General features: G+C 33.9%; 1 protein-coding gene across 6 annotated transcripts in view; it reads left to right on the forward strand.

The window, feature by feature from the left end:
* The window catches only part of CCDC178 (coiled-coil domain containing 178), a 444,107-nt gene that overhangs the window by 153,426 nt on the left and 269,974 nt on the right, over positions 1-20,707 (forward strand). For all 6 annotated transcript variants that reach the window (XM_082699591.1, XM_082699596.1, XM_082699595.1 and 3 more), the window contains one exon: positions 14,927-15,110. In XM_082699591.1, coding sequence (XP_082555717.1) covers positions 14,927-15,110 — 184 coding nt within the window. The remainder of the gene's footprint in view (positions 1-14,926; positions 15,111-20,707) is intronic.

Genomic DNA, 20,707 nt, shown 5'->3' on the forward strand with positions numbered 1-20,707 from the left:
TTTTAAAAGCCAGTATGTCGGGGCGCCTGGGTGGCTCAGTGGGTTAAAGCCTCTCCTTCGGCTCGGGTCATGATCTCAGGGTCCTGGGATCGAGCCCCACATCGGGCTCTCTGCTCGGCAGGGAGCCTGCTTCCCCCTCTCTCTCTGCCTGCCTCTGCCTACTTGTGATCTCGTTCTCTATGTCAAATAAATAAAATCTTTAAAAAAAAAAAAAGCCAGTATGTCACAGCAAAATCGAGAAGATGTAGAGACTTCCCACATACCCCCTGCTCCCACACATGCACGGACTCTCACATTATCAACATCCTTCACCACAGTGGTGCAGTTGGTACAACTGATGAATTCACACTGACAGAACATATTCACCCGAAGTCCATAGTTTATGTCTTGGTTAACTGCTGGTGTTTTACAAAATTCAATAGGCTTGGACAAATGTATAATGACATGTATCTACAATAATGGAATTATACAGAGTATTTTCATTGCCATATATCCTGTCTATATCCTGTCTACTTTATATATCTGTATAGTTCTCTATATCCTATATCCTGTCTACTCATTCCCCAACCCTCCCATCCAAACTCTGACAACCACTCATCTTTTTATTGTCTTCATAGTTTTGCATTTTCCAGAATGACATATAGTTGGAATCATATAGTATGTAGTCTTTTCAATTGGATTTTTTCACTTACTAATATGCATTTAAAGTTCCTTCATGTCATTCATGGCTTGATAGCACATTTCTTTTTAGTATTGAGTACTATCCATATCTGGATGTACTATAGCTTATCCATTTACCTACTGATGATCATCTTGATTGCTTCCAAGTTTTGGCAGTTATAGATAAAGCTTCTATAAATATTGATGTGCAGATTTTTGTGTGGACAAAGGTTTCAGCTCCCTTAGATAAATACCAATAAACAAGATTGCCAGACTGTATGATAAGAATATATTTAGTTTTGGGGCGCCTGGGTGGCTCAGTGGGTTAAAGCCTCTGCCTTTGGCTCAGGTCATGATCCCAGGGTCCTGGGATCGAGCCCCACATCGGGCTCTCTGCTCGGCAGGGAGCCTGCTTCCTCCTCTCTCTCTACCTGCTTCTGTGCCTACTTGTGATCTCTATCTGTCAAATAAATAAATAAAATTAAAAAAAAAAGAATATATTTAGTTTTATAGGAAACTGCCAAACTGTCCTCCAAAGGGGCTGTATTATTTTTCATCCCCAATATTAATGAATGAATGTTCATGTTGATCCACATCCTCACCAGCATTTGGTACTGTCATTGTTCTGGATTCTGGCCATTCCAACAAGTGTGTAGTGATACCTTATTGTTGTTTTGATTTGCATTTCCTAATGACATATGATGTGAAGCATATTTTCATATACTTATTTGATATTATTCATATCCTTCTCTTCTTTGATGAGATGTCCATTAAGTTCTTTGACCTATTTTTAATTTTTTTTCCTTTCTATTGACTTTTCAGAGTATTTTTTATGTTTTGGATAACAAGTCTTTACCAGCTGTGTCCCTTACAAATATTTTCTCTGTTTGTGGGTTGTCTTCTCAATTTTTTGACCTTGGGTTTCACAAGAGTGAAAGATTTTAATTTTAATGAAGTCTAGCTTATCAATTATTTCTTTCATGGATTGTGCCTTGGTATTGTATCTAAAAGATCATTGCCATGTCCAAGCTCATCTAGTTTTTCTCTTATGTTATCTTCAGAAATTTTATAGTTTGCATTTTATATTTAGGTCTCTGATGCATTTTGAGTTAATTTTTATGAAAGGTGTAAGGTCTGTGTCTAGCTTCATATTTTCGTACATGGTTGTCCAGTTGTTCCAATACCATCTGTTGAAAGGTAATCTTTGCTCCACTGTATTGCCTTTGCTTCTTTGTCAAAGATCATTTGACTGAATCTCTGTGGGTCTATTTTTGGCTCTCTCTTCTGTTGCATTGGTATATTTGTCTGTTCTTTCACTAATAAACCCTACTGTCTTGATTACTATAGCTTTATAGTAAGTCTTAGAAAAATATATTTTTAAAATTAGTAAATGTAGGAGTATATAAAATTTTGGAATATGATTCAATAATGAGAAAAATCAAGTTCTAATCAAATAAATAAAAATTTCTATTGTGATTATAACTAAATTCCTAATGTAATATTGTTTTATAGTTTATTAAATTATGTGAAGGTAATCATAATTTTTAAGTAATTTGTGATCATAAACAGCTCTATGATATAGTTAAACAAGAAAAATATTAAATAATCATTAAACTGTGTAGTGCTGGCCAAAATATAGATAGCTGGATAGTTGAAACATTTCTAGATATTAACAGTAGTTAATAAGAAGTAAGATTTTGGATTTTTCTTTTGATAGAGGGAGCAAGTGGTAGGGAGCAGAGGGAGAGAGAAGGTCAAGTAGGATCCATGCACAGTATAGAGTCCAACATGGGGCTTGATCTCACGAACCTGAGATCATAACCTAAGCCAAAATCAAGAGCCGGATGAATAGAATTCAGCTACGTAGAGCAACTTAGGTGAATCTCGTAATCATAATATTGAGTAAAAGACCCAGTAATCGTATATACAGAATGATCCTGTTCAAACTCTACCAAATTTTCATGGTGGTGATAGACATCAGGATTGCAGCTCCTGTTGGATGATAGTCACTGGGAGAGCACACATAGGAATTGCTGCTGACAGTGTTCAGTTTTTTCTGTCTGAATGAAGGTATTACTGGTCCATTCACAGTGAAATGTAATAAGCTGTATTCTTGGATTTGCATACTCTTCTTTATAAATGTTCTACTTCAATAAAATGTTATGTTTAAAAACAGATATTAAATTACATCAATTGTTAATTCAGTCCAACAAAAAATGCATTCAATAATTTATTAATCTATTATTGAATTCACATTACATGCATAAAGTTTCAATATCTCTATATGAAAGGGAAAGTTCCTGCTTTCAGTGAACCCCCCAGGTAATAATTACTATAGAAGCTAAACTTTCTTAGCAGCCTAACAAGTATGATTAGAAAAGCAGGAATGGCTTTAGCTAGCAGGAAATTCTGGACCTGCAGCCCATTTTAGCCATTAGTGACTTATTGCTTGTGATTTCTTTCCCCTATTCATTTCTGTGGTTTTCTAGACGTATTCTGCCTTCTATGATGATCTCAAATTTATTTAACTATTTTTCCTCATAGAAATAAGATAGCCTTGGTGATGTTTTATGCATAAAATAAAAAAAGATAAAATGTACACTTTTTGCATGGCTGCACACCCACTGCCTTATAAATGTTTGCAGGTAGAACCTGTCTGTATTTTCCCTTGTTATTGAATCCTCAGGGACTAATCTAGTCAGTCACTAATCTACAGACACATTGTTGGTGTGCATTAAATACTTGTTGAATAGCATTTTTGATAGAAAATACTTATTTTTTATACACTATACATTATAATAGATACAAAAAATGATATAAAGGTCAATTGTTTTTATTATTCTGTGGTTAACATAATAAATAGTTTCATGTATATTTATTTTTATTTTATGTAGTGATTTTATAATCTCATAGTTATGGCCAGTAGACCATTATAACTTTATGCTCATGAGGAACTTCATAATCAAGATTTATATTTAAAGAAAATGTGGACCTAAATAGCAAATGCAAGTTTGTGAGAGTGTATATGTGTTTGTGCATGTATGTGTGTTTGTGTGTCCTGAACATTTGCTTTATATGAAATGTTGTTTAAATGCTGGGGATAGCATTTAAATTTACATTCTCCTAAATAGATAATAAACATGTGCAATGATAATTTTTTAAAAATTCAGTCATTGATACTCTTGTGTTGAAGAAGAGAATTGGATAATGTGCTTGAGTGACGGGGCCAGGCAAGGATTGGGAGCTCTGCTTTAGCAAGAACCTTTAGGAACACCTGTCTCTAAGAAGGTAACATTTGAATTGAGATTTGAATGAAGAAGGCATGCCTGCTTTGAGCTCATGGGGGGGGGGGGGGAGAAGTTGTCGAATAAAAGGAATGGAATTTGCAAAAGCCCTGTGATGGATAAAGGTCCTATGTGTTCTGGAAACAGAATGGAGGTCAGAGTTCCTGGAAAATTGTATGTGGGTAGAGTAATTTAAGGAGACAAATGTTGGCAAAGCAGATAGGGACCAGATACTGCAAGCCCTTAAGTGGGCTGTGATAAAGGAATATAGATGAAAACATTGAATGCATTTAAAGAATTGTACATTTTATTTAGAAAGATCTTTTGGGCAGCTTAGTGAAGGATGCACTTTAGTGCATATAAGAAGGATGACAGCTTTTTAGATAATTCAGAAAATTTATAATGATGACATAGATCAAAGTTTTTTTCAATAAAAATGGTAATAGCTGATTTCAGATATATTTTGAAGGAAGTGTGAACCAGATCTTTTGATAGATGGAATATAAAATGTGAGGGGGGAAAATGGTCAGGCTCTTTGCTGAGGTAACAAGGGATCAAGGAAAGTGTGTGGAGGATTTTGGAGAAGATACAATTATGTCTCTTTGGGCCATATTAAATTTCAGATTCTTAATAGTTCTTTAAATGAAATATAAAGTAAAAATTAGATACATAGATCTATAGCACAGAGGTGAGGAAGACATAAATTTTGAGTCACAAAATTAAAAGGACAGGATGAAGTGTCTAAAAAGAGTAAGTAAATAAAACAGCAATGAGAATTTACATTTCCTGCAATGTTGATAATAAGAATGTAAGACACTTGTAGATGGATCATAAATAGGGTAAACATTCTGTTGTGCTTATGACAAAGTAAAGGAAATCCTCAGGGATCAATGAAAGAAAACTGAACAACTTTAAGTTAAATTTTTATTTGATATTTGGCTGATCTGAAAATATGAATTGGAGAGTAACTTTGCTGATCTTGGTAAACAGGATAATTAAATTTTAGTGACTTCAGATATAGGACATGGGCTGTGAATTCTGAGCAAGTAAGGGAGCTAGATAAAGTAAAGGCATTTGAATGGGTAGAGCAGAAAAAAATATACCCACAAGCAAAGGTAGAGACAAGAAAGTGTGTTTGCCTAAGCCTGAAACCTGGGTTGAGAAAAACAAGCAAGAATGGTCTAGCTTTTTTTTTTTTCCCCATGATTGTTTGATATATTCATTTGTATATACCATCTAGGTGTTCTTAACCAAGAAATTATAATTTTAAGAAATTATCTTACTTTGATAAATATTCTCTAGAAAAATAAATTGGCTGAGGCCACACGAGATTTTCTCAGATAAAAAGTAAAGCTTTTAAAGATGAGTTAACAAAATGTAAAACAATAGGGAAGATTTCAACATGAATGAGAGTTAGCAGAAATAATCAGCAGTATATTTACACCCCCAATAATTTCAAATGATAGTATTAGAGTAACTCTGCCTTAGTAAATTTAAAATGGTTAAAGGGAACAAAACAAACTTATAGAACATTGTCAAAACAGTTCATGGAGGTTTGAAAAAGAACTCATCAAAACTTGTAGAGCTTAAAACTGGATTCATTTTGATTAAAATTAAAAATTTTAATCAAATTAATTAAATAGCAAATGCAGCTGGGAAGGAAAAGAATCAGTATACTTGGAAACATGAAGAGGAACAAAGAATGCAGCAAAGAGAGCAAAAGAGACAAAACATATGGAAGAGATATTAAGAATTGTGGAGTAGAGAATGAGAAATAAATGAGAGAATGGGAAAGCAGTATTCAAAAAGACAATGGCAGTTAACAGTCCATAATTCTTTAAAGTATGAATCTTTAGATTCAGGAGCCGTAATAAATCCCAAACAAGATAAGCTCAGAAAGAAAACTCTAATTTTCTTTATACGACAGGTTACTCATATGGGCAGGAGAAGTTGAAGACATGATGTATTTTATCAAACCAATGTATTCTACCATGGTAATATCTGCAAACCACTTTCCTACCTCTTTACATTTAAGTGGTAAATGGTACTTCCTCTTTAAGGCCAACACCTCTTTCTCTGCTCTTGGTCTTAATCCCTTTTGCCCCATTCAGGATGTCATTTTTTTCTTATCACTTCTATTTCTGACATCTTCATTACTTTGTTTTCCTTCAGTTCGTATTCATCATTAACCTTCTTCCAAGCTAAAATGAAAACCTTGCCTTTATTCTAGTTATATTTTCGGTAATCACACAGTATTTCCCTTACGTTCCCATTAAAGTTTTCACATAATTAGCAATATTTGCTAGATTATTAACAGTATTTGCTTGACTATTAATCATTTTTTGACACACAGTGGTCTGGCTTTTGAAATGACCATGCTACCAAAATTTATCTCACAGAAGTTAAATACAACAAAAACAACAGCACATCTCCCTTTCTAAAATCCCCAGATGCTTTCAGTGTTATTGTTTGTCTTTTTTCCTCGGCATGTGAACCAAGCATTTGTGTCTCTGCCCTCTCTGAAGCTCTCCCTTTTTGAGATTCAGCATGTCACCCCCTTGGTTCTCCTTTTAACTCTGTGAAGCTATTCTCTCTAGGAATGTTACAGTGGCTCATTTAGCTCTGCCTGTCACTTATAGATTAGCTCAGAGTTCTAACCACAACCCATTTACATCACTGGGTTGTACAAGTTGTGTTGTAAGTACAACCAAGTACACCATTGGTCTACTTTCAGTTCCAGAAATTTCATTTGCTCTCATTATCTTAACATATGTCGTACTTTTCTTTACTTTTTAATCTCTATCCACATCTTTATTTCTCCTGATAGTATCATTTTGACTATCTAGCCTCTCTCCTAATATCATATCTTGACACCATTACCCACCATGTACTAGTTTCCGGCATCATCCTATATGCCTCTCTACCTGCTTACAGCCAACATCTTACCAACTTCTTTGAGTACGTCTTTTAAATGATGCTTTTCTGTCTGTTTTAATTATCAATGGAAAAAATCATGCCCTATTTGTCTCCTAATTGGAATATTAAAATAGGCTTCCAGCTAGTCTGCCTTACTCCAAGTTTGAGTCTTGAGATCCAGCATATACAACATTACCCTTGCAAATTACCTACAAAGAATGAAATGTTACTTTCAGCATCTTAAAAAAGCTTCAGAGTCTCCCTACAGACTGTAGCATAAAGCCTAAACTCCCAGACTGTTACATTAGACACTTTAAATCTGGAAATCTTCAGACTTCTGTCCTACCACTCTTTTCCATGATCTCAGTGTTCTAGCCTATTAAAATGCTAATGTATCCAAACTTATATTGTTTTAAGGTTTAATATTTGTCTGTGGTATTCCTCTGATTGAAATTTCCTTCATTTTCCTTCCCTTCCACTTTTTCCTCCTTTTCTGGCTTTATATATATATATGTATATATATATACATATATATATATTTGATCATTCATACAATAGGTGCTTTCCCTGTTGGTAACTTGTTTTCCCATATCCCCTAAACAGGTGGTATTAAGTGCTTCTTTTTTATTTTTTATTATACCTATGATTGCACCAAGGTTATTATTTTGTGAGAATATAAATTAAGAAACTTAGTTTTAATTCATCTTTTTGTCCCAGTCACCTAACATAGCACTTAATATGCAATCAATGCTCATAACTATTCATTTAACTAACCTTCTCTGATTCCATATACTTTTCGCCCAGGACTTGTTACACTGTGTACAGTTACTGATGGTTTGTTTATGTTTCCTCTCAGCTATGTGCTTTACTTTAAGGCATTGTCTGTGTTTGTGTGCATCTGTGTGCTTGTCTGTGTTCTTCTCAGTAGGTGTTAAATAAATAAATTAGTTCACATAATGAACTAATGAAAGCTGAATATAAGTATTTGTTATCCTTATTTCTTTCTTTGTTTCAGTATATCTGTGCTCCTATTCTCTCTGTGATACGTTTGTTCTGATGTCACCTGTGATATCTCATTTTTCTCTAAAGTAATAGTAATGATTATTTACCTTTTTTATTTGTCTTTCTTTTTCTCATTCTCTTCTATTTCATTAAAACAGATGGCGCTATAATACAGATCCATGCTGTTGATACTTTCTGATTAACAAAAAGTGATTCATTAAATCATTTGTGTATGTTATTCAATATGTATAATTATAGCGTATATATTATTCTCAATATACTTAAGCCTAATATTTATAACAACCTTAACGATAGATATTATTAAGCAAATTTTACAGATAAGGAAATTGTGTATGAAACCATCCTCCCATATTACATAAAGAACCATTAGAATTCGATTGTGGGTGTATCTGAATCTAAAATTTATGTTCTTTCTCAGAAATACTGCCTCTTTATATCCACTAGGAAGCCTTGATTCCTGTCTCTGATATGTTGTAGCAAACTATGGACATGATATTTAGTACTTCCAAAAGAAATCACAAGCCTATTACTTTATTTAATACTTCTCCATCTCTATTTGCCTATACTCACTGCTTTCTCAAAAGAGTTCTGTTCTTTGTACACTTTTCTTTATTTTTTCTTTTTTATTCTTCCATTTACCTGAATCACCTTCCCCTTAATCCCAGCTTCTTTTTTCCTTAGGTCTAAAAATAATAATAAAAACTTTTTAAGCAAGTCACTGATGCTCGTACATCTATTAAATGCCCTCATGAAAATTTCCTGGATTTTCACTGATAGATATATTCCAAGATTCCACTAGAATACTGTCTCACTACTTGATTTCATTTCCAACTGTAACACTATTTGAAAAAATTACATAATTAATTCAGTGTATGATCTATTGTTCATATATAGTTCATTTAAAAAATGGCGACATTGAAAGATAGATGTCATATTTCTCAATAGACTTTGTTCATGACAGTGTATACAAATATTGGCAAGATGTTTTGTTGATGATAATGAAACATGGTTGTTTACCTTTTGTACAATGTATAACTAGTAATTTTGTCTTTCAGATAAGTCAGCATCATTTGGAAATGGACCTTTTACATATGACTCGTACAAGCATTTGACTTGTGAAGCAACTTAATTTGGTTGCTTATTCACATGATAGGCAGGCTTCAGTAACCTAAGTCAAGGAAAATGAACTTGTTTAAGATGATTTCAAATTGATTAATTTGTATTTCGTTTGCTTGAAGTTAACTGTGTGGTATGAATTTCTGTATAGCCATATTCTTACTTTCAAGCTCTGTGAAATATATATAGTCCTAATGCTCTACTGTACTTGAAGCAAGACAGTGCCATTGTAACTGCAGTGATCCAAAGATGGGGTTGATAATCAGGGGAAATGAGCAAAAAAGCTATTGAACACCATAAAGACATACTGGTATATTTTATAAAATGTGTTTATCAAGAGTTAACAGGATAGTGATTTATTTATAGAGACAGCAATTAGAATATTATTGAAGTTGTTAAATAGCCTGGAATACTTAGAATGAATCCACAGGGTACTGTGTTTTTCATACTCGCTTAGCTATATTTTACCAGCCTATTAATTTGAGTTACTTCACAGGAGTACAGAATATGATTTTTTTTCAGCATTTCCCAGCACACTTTTCAATGAATGGTCTTAAGCTGTTTTGCTTTTATTAATTTTTTACTTTTTCAGCTATTGAAAGAGTAAATGCTTTATGCACCATTCAGATTAACTACTCACCAATATTTTAGCCTATTTTAGACATTTTTAAGGAATTAAAACTTTACAAATAAATTACTCTTCCCATTTCTCTCCTCTCTGTCTCTCTTTAGAGGCAGTCAGTTTGGTCTGTATTTAGTACATGCAAGAACTTGGATTCTCAAATTTTAGACTTCCACATTCCCAACAGTCTTTTCTTCCATCTCATACCAGTCACCTTCTCTTAGAGTTTTACCCTTACATCTTATCATTTCCATTAATGGAGTCACCTCCTGGTCTCGATTTTAAGAATCCACCCTCTCACAACAGACACCACTCTTCCCAGCTTACTTACTGTACTATTACCCTCACTCCAACAACTATTTGACACTTCAAGATGACCAGTCTGTTATTCCTAATTTTTTATGTCCCACCTTTTTGTACTTCCTTCTTTTTTTTTCAGAATCTAGTTAATATCTGACCAAAATAAGCATTCATTTAAATAACCTTCAAATTTTATTTCAATGACTTGAAAAGCCCTATCGAACTAAAGCAGGATCCCAACAGCTGAATGTGGCTAAAGTAAAATACAGCTGTGTTAATTAATCTCACCTTGGGCGGATCCTGTTTTAGTGAGCCCTAAAGGACAAGAAGGTGGGATATAAAATATTAGTAGGGCCCTAAGAGTTAATAGAACATGTGATCTCTTCATGAAGAATACAAGGTTGTGAATATAGAATTCCCACAACCAATTCAGTGCCACTTGAGAAGGATAAATAATGTCAGAAAAAAATAGTCTTAAGAAATCTTGATTAAGATATCTTATTTTTACAAACTTTATGAAAAATGTATGACCATTTGAAAACACTGTTAGAGATACTCAAAAAACTTTATAAGGGGTTGGGGTCATTTAGAGGCCCTCATATTTAAACTTCATTAGTACTGCAGTAAATTTGCTGCTGAGCAGAACTTGAATTCTCTAATTCTCAAGTGACATTCAGCACTACCCAAAAATTTTTAGAAAATTCAGTCTTTCTGAGAACTATTTCACATCTTATCACTCTTCATTCCTAACACCCACATTGCCCTCATTTTAATGCTAAAAATCTTCTGAAATAACTAATAGTGGACATAGAAGCAATCAAATGAGAATTGCCTCTTACTCTTGGTAGCCTATTTGCATCTGTGTTTACATACCCTGTGTTCCTCTCTATTAAAATATAATAGAAGCAGCTCTTACATAGGAGTTCCCATCACCCACACACTTGCGCCAAGTGGATGCCATTTACTCTTTTTTAAAAAAGATTTTATTTATTTATTTATTTGAGAGAGAGAGAGAGAGAGAGAAAGAGCATGAGCAGGGGTGGGGGTGTGCAGAGGGAGAGGGTGAAGTGATCCCAAGACCTTGGCATCATGCCTGAGCCAAAGGCAGACAGACACTTAACCAACTGAGCCACCCAGGTGCCCCTGGATGCTATTTGCTCTTCCACATTTAGTGGTTGTCATTATTTCTCTCTACTTTAATAGTATATGAACATTGCATAATATTGCTCATCTCAGAAAAAAATAAAACAAGATAAAATAGAGCCCTGCTTCCCAGCCCTTCTGTTCTTTAGAGCAAATCCTAAGTGCACATTCCTGTTTCCATGAACTCACATTCTGTTTTCTATTCAATCCATTCAAACAAGATTTGTCTCAAAGTATCATATTCTAGATCCAAAGTCATTCTTATTCATTTAAAAGTACTTTCATGTTTTATTTAGTTTTTAAATTAAAGTTTACATCATTTGGTTTTTACCTACCAAATTACATAAATTCCTTATGTATTTTGGATTTTAATGTCTTATCACATTTGTGGTTATCACATAAATGGTTTGAAATAGATTTTCTCTCAATAGTTACGTTGACTTTTCAAATTATTGAGGGTTGTTTTTTTTTTTTTCAAATTATTGTTGTTGTTTTCAAATTATTGAGGTTTTGTTTCTTTTGTTTGCTGAACAGAAGCTTTTTAATTTGACATAGTCCCACTTGATGTTTAACTTTGTTTACTGTGCTTTTGGTGTCATATGTAAAAAGAAAATTTAACAAAAAATTGCTAAGATCAGTGTCAAGGAGAGTCTTCCCTATGTTTCCTCTGGGAGTTTTATAGTTTTAGTTCTTGCATTTAAGTCCTTAATCTATTTCAATTTAATTTTTATAAGTGCCATAAGATAAGGGTTCAGCCAATTTCATTCCTTTTTTTTTTTTTTTTAATTTGACAAACAGAGTTCACAAGTAGGCAGAGAGGCACGCAGAGAGAGAGGAAGGGAAGCAGGCTCCCTGCTGAGCAGAGAGCCTGATGTGGGCCTCTATCCCAGGACCCTGAGATCATGACCTGAGCCAAAGGCAGAGGCTTTAACCCACTGAGCCTCCCAGGCGCCCCAATTTCATTCTTTTGAGTGTGGCTGTTCAGTTTTCCCAGCACCACTTATTGAAGAAATGATTCTTCCCCCATTGTGTGTTGCCGGCTTCCATGTCAAAAGTTTTTTTCTGGGCTCTTCATTCAGCTTTATTGGTATATGTGTTTGTTTTTTATGCCAGTATCATACTGCTTTGATTACTGTAGCTTTATAATATTGTTTGAAATAAGGAAGTGTGATACCTCTTGCTTTGTCCTTCTTTTTCCAGATTGCTTTGGCTATTCGGAGTCTTTTGTAGCTTTGAGAGTCATTGAATCTCTAGATTGCTTTGGGTAGTGTAGACATTTTAACATTATTAAATATTCCAGTCCATAAGCACAGGTTATCTTTCCATGTCTTTGTCTTCCTCAGTTTCTTTCATCAGTGTCTTATGGACGGTGTCAGTGTATAGATCTTTCATATCCTTAAATTTTATCCAACATAGTTTATTATTTTTGACACTATTGTAAATGTGATTGTTTCATGTTTTCAGATAATTCATTGTTAGTATATAAAAATGCAACAGTTTTTTGTATTCTGCAGCTTTACTGAATTTACATATTCTAACAGTTTTTTGGTGGAGTTTTTTAGGGTTCTTTCTATATAAGATTATGTCATCTGCAAACAGAAAATTTTAACTATTCGTTTCTAATTTGTATTACATTTTATTTCTTTTTTTTTTGCTTAAATGCTCTAAAACTTTCAGTACCGTATTGAAAAGATAATGTAAGTGTGGGCACCTTTGGCTTGTTCCTGATCTTCGAGGAAAAACCTTCAGCTTTTTATACTGACCATGATATTAATTGTGGGCTTGTCCTATGTGACCTTTATTATGTTGAAATACATTCCCTTTATATACAGTATTTTGAGAGCTTTTATCATAAATGGATGTTGAATTTTGTCAAATGCTTTTCTGCTTCTATTGACATAATCATGTTTTTATCCCTAATTCCACTTAAGTGAGGTATCACATTAACTGATTTGCATATTTTAACCATTGTAGCATCCCAGAGATAAAACCCACTTGGTTATTATATATGATCCTATTAAATTGTTGTTGAATTCAGATTTCTAAAATTTTGCTGAAGATTTTTGCATCTATATTGATCAAGGATATTGGCCTATAATTTTCTTTTCTTATAATCTCTTTGTCTGGCTTTGTCTATGTTTGTTGGCTTCATAAATTGAGTTCAGAAGCGTTCCCTCTTCTTAAATTTTTTAGAGGAGTTTGAGAACAAGGGGCATTGATTCTTCTTTAAATGTTTGGTAGAATTTACCAGTAAAGCCATAAGGTTGGGTCTTTTTTTAATTAGGAATTTTTGATTACTGGTTCAGTTTTCTTATTCATTGGTGATCCGTTCTGATTGTCTATTTTTTTCATGGTTGTCTTGGTAGATTATGTGTTTTTAAGAACGCATTTCTTCTGAGGTATCCAATTGTTAGCACATACATAATTTTTCATAATAGTAGTTTCTCTAATCATTTGTATTTCTATGTTATTAGTTGTAATGTAGCCCTTTAATTTCTGATTTTATTTATTTGAGTTTTCTTTCTCTTTTTAATGTAGTTAAAGGTTTGTCAGTTTTTATGTATTTTTTTAAAAACCCATTTTTTTGTTGGTGATCTTTTCTATTAGCTTTTAGTTTATTGCACTTGTCTTTGCTGTGGTTGTTGCCAACTTTTCTTCTAACTTTGGGCTTAGTTTGTTCTTACTTTTCTAGTTCTTTGAGATGTAAAGTTAGGTGGTTTGAGATATGTCTTTTTCTTTAATGTAGGCAGTTACTATTTTCAATTTCCCTTTTAGAACTGCTTCTCATATGTTGTGTTTCGGTTTTTTTTTTTTTTTAATTTTTTCTTTACCCATTGGTTGAGTTCTTGGTTTCTGGGTCTTTCCTTCCCAATGCTGTAGTGCCTTCTAAAAACCTATAGCCTTTATCAGTAAGTTGGTTCTTTAACAAATAAGTACAACTGATCTAAAACCCCTCCAGTGATGCAGTGAACCTTGCCCAGGCAACACATACCTTCAGCTAGTTTCTTGCTGATTCTCCTCCACTTTTACTTTGCTTTCCAGTTTTATTTCTATTCTGTAGAGATGTTTACCTTATTTGTGAACGTAGCTATGTCTTCTTTGTATTTTCTTCTTATCTTGTATGCCTCAATGGTATGTTTCTTGAAAAAGGTGGTATCCAGTCTAATGTCATACTTTTTCCCTCTATTAACTCTTTCTTCTTCGCTACTGGTTTTCTTTTTGTTTTTTCTTTGTTTGTTTGTTTTTTAAAGATTTTATTTATTCACTTGAGAGAGAATGCATGAATGGCAGGGAGGAGCAGAGGGAGAAGGAGAAGCAGACTTCCCGCTGAGCAGGGGAGCCCAATCAATGTAGGGCTTGATCCCAGGACCCTGAGCTCATGACCTTAGCCAAACACAGATGCTTAATGGAACCACCCAGGTGACCCTAATTTTCTTTTTGAAAATTTTGTTTTAGTTACTAGTTTTCTTTTGTTAAGTTTTGTTTCTCCTTTTCATGGACTGCATTTTTCTCATATTTGATTATTCTTAATAGCAGTGTTTTATGGGATTAAAGGGATGGATTGTTATAGAAGGAATGAATTCTCTGAAAGCTGAGCATTTGAGGTCCCCAGGCCTTTCTTATTGAGATCCTTCTGAGGTTGAGCACAGCTTGACAAGAGTAGCCAACAGGAAAAGTAGGAAAATAAGTATAATTTTGGGTCATATTCTTTGTACTCAAGTTTTAGTTAAGTATCTGATTATTTTATATTTTTGGCAACATAAAACATGCTCTTCTTCCTTTTTTACTATTATTAAGCATATTTGCCTCAATATATATTCTCGTGGAATAATCATATTGTTGTTTTTTTTTTTTTTTACAGTATAAAGAAAAAAGCAGAATTGGAGTCTGAAATCCAATCTTTGATGAAACTAAGGTCCAAAAATGAAGACTTTCTTAAACAACTATACAGGGAAGCTTATCAGCTTGGTGCTGTTTTCCACCTAACCAAATTTAAAACAGAGGAATTAGAAGAGAAAATAGCAGAAGTGAGAAGAAAATTCAAGGTTTGTATCTCTGTGTTCTACTTAGTTGTAAAAAAAAAAAGGGTAATTAACTTCAGTTTTATTGATTTGTTGATGGTAGTTTGATTTTAATTTAAGCTATAATATCTTTTTAAAATAATTACTCCTTCTAATAAATCTGAATAAAATAATTTCTCTTTAGACGCCCAGCACGAATGGAAGAGGAATGGGGCTCCATGTAGCTAATCAACACTTAACATCTGCTTTTTGCTATTACTGACCCTAAACTACCTCGGTCACCAGAAGAGTGGTGCTTGGCTTAAACTCATCCTGTATATCTAATGTGTAATTGCTGGGAAGTGCCCTTGCACCTTACTGATATAAGGAAAGGAATTACCTACATCAGGCCTGCAAGTTACTGGATTCCTGAGCACCAAGCAGTGCTTAGTAGACCTCAGTGTTTCTACAGAAACTACTGGTCGTAGGCCTCAAATCTATTTCTAAGTGAGAAATGTTACGAATAGCCACCCCTGCCATTTGGTATAGACGCTAACAAAGTCAGCTCCCCTTTTGCCCCACATAAGGGAGCACCTTAACAGGCTACTTCTGTCCATCACACATCATACTCACACTGCTCCCATCCTTGGCATTTACTTATTGAATACTTGTTATCTACAATTATTTATAAAATACGGGATCTGTGTTCTGTGTTCAAACCTTGCAATAATATTTCATTCAATGAAGACTTTCTCTTATGCTTTCTAAATTTAGGAGGCTTAGATTGTCTTCCAATAAATGTGTCTATACCTGAGAGACTAGGAATTTGTTCCCATACTGAATCCAGCTGTTCGATGGACTTGGTGTATTGTACCTCTGTTCCTTCCCATGGATTACTCAGTGGGTTTTTTATGCCACATATGTTCCAAAATTAGTATGAAAGAAACTATTATAGTAAAAATTAACCTCAAGGTTATTTTAAAAATATAAAGCATATGATTTAGCATATATAATAACATTGTAAATGTTATTTATAATTTTCTTTAATTTTTCATTAGTCTGTGTTTCTCTATGGCCAATAATTAATTTTTTTCCATTGTGGATATCACTAAAGACATCAACCACTAATTTGGCCACTTAACAATGTTTCTTAATTTTGTCAATTGACAGGAAAGCTTTGTTCACATATTTATCTCATAGCTGTCACAACCTGCCTTCAATTCTTCAGCTATATGACTTCACTAGCCTGAGGCACTCTTCTATTAAGAAGGATATTATATTGAATTTTTTATTCTTTTCTAAGTTTTCCTGATGCCATAAAATACAATCTATAGGTTGATTGCAAATTTGACGTGACTCTACTGTTCTTGCTTTACCAACCTAAGACAAAGTGTAAGTGTCACCTGGTTTTATTCAAGAAAAACTGAAGAAATTGTTAATCAGGTTCTTTCTCTATCCTTTGGTAGCTAAGATAGAGAAAGAAGCAACAGAAAGAAATTGTGCATTTTAGGAAACAATTCCCCATTGCTAAACACCTCCACTAATGTCTGAGCTGAATATATAAGGCATTATTTTTCTCTGATGTATACATGTATATCTGTGTCAGAGTCATAATGAATTAAAAATAAATTTCTAGATAGTCCCTAGATAATTCAGGTTTGCCATTTTGCCTTTGTAATGACCCCACTGTCTTCCATTGACTAAGTAATAAAAATCTATATAATTTTCTGAGTCTTGGTATCGTGTTTTTCTCGCAGGCAACTTTGTATATTTGTTGATTCTGCCCTTAATTCATGTCTTCTAGAAATTATAGCATTACCACATCTGAGCTAGCCTTGAGAAATAAGCTTTTGAAACCTTAGAAGTAGAACTTTTGAGTTACATTTCCCCTAATTAATGTACCTATACAATGCTCAGTAAGATTTGGGCAGTCTTAGACTAGCGGCAACCCCGAACAATGAAGATATTTAACAGTTTCTGGAACTTTCCAGCTATTACAGATGACTTGTCCATTTTCTCATACCTTCAATCCCAATAACTGACCTATTCAGAAAAGACACAGTTAGCCAAGTCCCAGGATAAAACTATCCACAGGGATCAGAGGTAAATTGGTAAAAGTGTAATACCTATTCAGTTATGTTATTGATGGAATGAACAGAAAATCATTCAGCGTTGTCTGAAGAACGTGATATTGTAACAAGAAAAATCTTCAAAGCTTTTTATCAGATATTAAGTACTTCTCAACATTTAAATAGAAGGCTTTTGTGGAAGCTGCAGGAATTTGGGGAGTTTTGGTGGAAAAGAAGAACATCAGGCTACTCTGGTTTTAGGTTAAAATCACAGTACTAGAATGAATTGGAAACTTAGTATAAAAGAAGAAAGAAGTTGAAAGGAAGACTGTTTTCTGCAAGGTTACTGTAGGCTACTCTTCATACATGTTAATTCAGTGTTCTTAATACTGTAAAGGTGTTATTAGTATGTTCATTTGGGGATGAAATGATTTGCCCAAAGTAGCATAGTGTTTAAGCAGCTGTGTAGAATTCAGGGACAAGTTTTTCTGATGCTGAAGTTGGTATAAACTAGTCAGTCAGACACTAAGGAGGTATGTATGCCAACCAAAAAAAGATTCAGTCAGGCTCAAAATTTCAAAATAACCATATTAGGATCACCTTTTAGACTTTATTTTTTTAAGGAATTATTATGATCCCCACAAAACTGAAAGAAAATAGAGAGACTCCCCATATACCCCTGACCTATGCATAGCCTCCGCCATTGTCAACATCCCCCATCAGAGTGGGACATTTTTTACCAGGGGTGAACCTACATTGGATAACCATAATTACCTACAATCTATAGTTTATATCATAGTTCACTATTGGTGCTGTTGTGTACATGCCTAGATTTTCAACAAATATATAATAATTGTATCCATCATAGTAGTATCATATGGAGTATTTTCACTGCCCTAAAAATCACTGGTGTCCTACCTGTTCATCCCTTCTCCCACTGATGGCAACCACTAGTATGTTACTGTCTCCATAGTTTTGCCTTTTCCAAAATATCATATAATTGAAATCATGCAGTATGTAGCCTTGTCAGAATAGATTCTTTTACTAATATGCATTCAAGATTCCTTCATGTCTCTTCATGGCTTGATAGCTCATTTCTTTTTAGCTCTGAATAGTATGCTATATCTGGATTGCCATAGTTTATTTATACATTCACCTACTGAAGAACATCTTGGTTTCTTTCAAGTTTTGGCAGTTATAAATAAAGCTACTGTAAGTATCCATATACAGGTTTTTATGTGGACATACATTTTCATCTCCTTTGGGTATGAATGAAGGAACATGATTGCTGGATCCTATAATTAGTATATATTTAGTTTTGTAAGAAACTGCCAAAATGTCTTACAATGTTACTGTACCATTTTGCATTCCTACCAGCAATGCGTGGGAGTTCCTTCATTCCAAATCCTTGCTAATAGTTGATGTTGTCAGTGATTAGGATTTTGGCCATTGTTTTTTTTTTTTTGTTTGTTTGTTTGTTTGTTTTGTTTTTTTAAGATTTATTTATTTATTCGACAGACAGAAATCACAAGCAGGCAGAGAGGCAAGCAGAGAGAGAGGAGGAAGCAGGCTCCCTGCTGAGCAGAGAGCCCAGTGCGATGTGGGGCTTGATCCCAGGACCCTGGGATCATGACCTCAGCTGAAGGCAGAGGCTTTAACCCACTGAGCCACCCAGGCGCCCGGGATTTTGGCCATTGTAATAGCCATGTAGTGGTATTTCATGGTTGTTTTAATTTACATTTCCCTGATGACAGATGATGTATAGCATCTTTTCATATGCTTGTTTGCCATTCTGTATCTTATTTGGTGAGTTGTAACTTAAGTTCTTTGCACCCCCCCTTTTGAAAGTACTCTCTACACCCAACATGGGACTTGAACTCACGGCCCTAAAATCAAGAGTCCCATGACTGACTGAGCCATCTGGGTGCCTCAACATCTTTGACCCCTTTTTTAACATATTGTTTTCTTGCTGTTAAGTTTTCAGAGTACCTTGTACATTTTGAATAACAGATCTTTATCAGATTTATCCTTTGCAAGTATTTATTCCCAGTTTGTGGTTTGTCTTTCATTCTCTTGACTGTGGCTTTCATTGAGCTAAAGATTTTAATTTTAGTGAACCCAGCTTATCGATTATTACTATTGTTTTTTTCACAGATCATACCTTTGGTGGTGTATCTAAAAAGTTATTGCTGCGTCCAAGATCATCTAGGTATTCTTTTGTTATCTTCTAGGAGTTTTACGTTTTTGTAATGTACATTTAGGTTTATGGATCAATTTTGAGTTAACATTTGTGAAAGGTATAAAGTGCATCTGGCTTCCTTTCTTTTTGCATATGGATGTCCAGTTTTTCTGACATCATTTGTTGGAAATACTGTCTTTGCTTCATTGTGTTGCCTTTGCTTTCTTGTCAAAGACAAACCGATCATATTTCTGTGGGTCTATTTGTGGACTCTTTTTTGTTCCAGTGATCTATTTGTCTGTTCTTTTATCAGTGCTGCCCTGTCCTGAATAATGTAGCACTATAGTATATTTTCATGTTGACTGTGTTTATGCCTCTTCCTTTTTTCTTTGTCAATATTGTGTTAGCTATTCTGGGCATTTTGCCTCTCCTTATAAATTTTAGAATCACTTTGTCAATATCCACAAAATAACTTGCTAGGATATTGGTAGTGATTGAATTGAATCTACAGATTGTGTTAGGATAAACTGACTTCTTGACAATATTGAGTCTTCTTATGTGTTAACATAGAATATTTCCACATTTATCTACTTCTTAAAATTTCATTCATCAGAGTTTTAGAGTTTTGCTTATATAGATCTTATGCATATATGACTAGATTTAATTATTTCTTTCTGGGGGAACTGATATAAATAATCATTGTGTTTTTAATTTATAATTTTACTTGTTCATTGCTAGCATATAGAAAAAAGGAGAAGATTGTTTATTCACAGTATGTCCTGCAACTGTACATAACAGCTTATTATTTTCAGGAGTATTTTTGTTAAATCTTTTAAATTTTTAAATATACAATTATGTCATCTGTGAAAAGCAGATTTATTTCTTCCAAATCTGTATATTTTTTACTTACTTTTTAAAATCAATGTATTTTTAAAGCTCTCTAGTACAATATTGAAAAGGAATGTTGAGATGAATCATCCTTGCCTATAACTGATCCTAGTAGGAAAGTTTTAGTTTCTCACCATAAACTTTTTTTTTAGCTATAGATGTTTTGTAAATATCCCATCTCCCCCAACACACACATATTTTAGCTTATTGAAGCTATTATAGTGATTCTGATCTCACAAAATGAGTTAAGAAGCATCCCTCTGCTTCTGTCCTCTAAAAGAGATTGTAGAGATTTAGTATTATTTCTTCCTTAAATGTTTGATAGAATTTACTGGTGTACCCATGTGGGCCCAGTGCTTTCCGTTTTGGATGGTAATTAATTGTTAATTTCATTTCTTTAATAGAAGCATATTTAGATATGCTCTTGTATGAGTTTTGACCGGTTATGCCTTTTAAATAATTGTTCCATTTCATCAAGCTTATCTAATTTTTCAAAATAGAGTTTT

This window comes from Mustela nivalis (assembly GCF_964662115.1).
Source record: "Mustela nivalis genome assembly, chromosome: 14".
In the NCBI taxonomy this organism is placed as follows: domain Eukaryota; kingdom Metazoa; phylum Chordata; class Mammalia; order Carnivora; family Mustelidae; genus Mustela; species Mustela nivalis.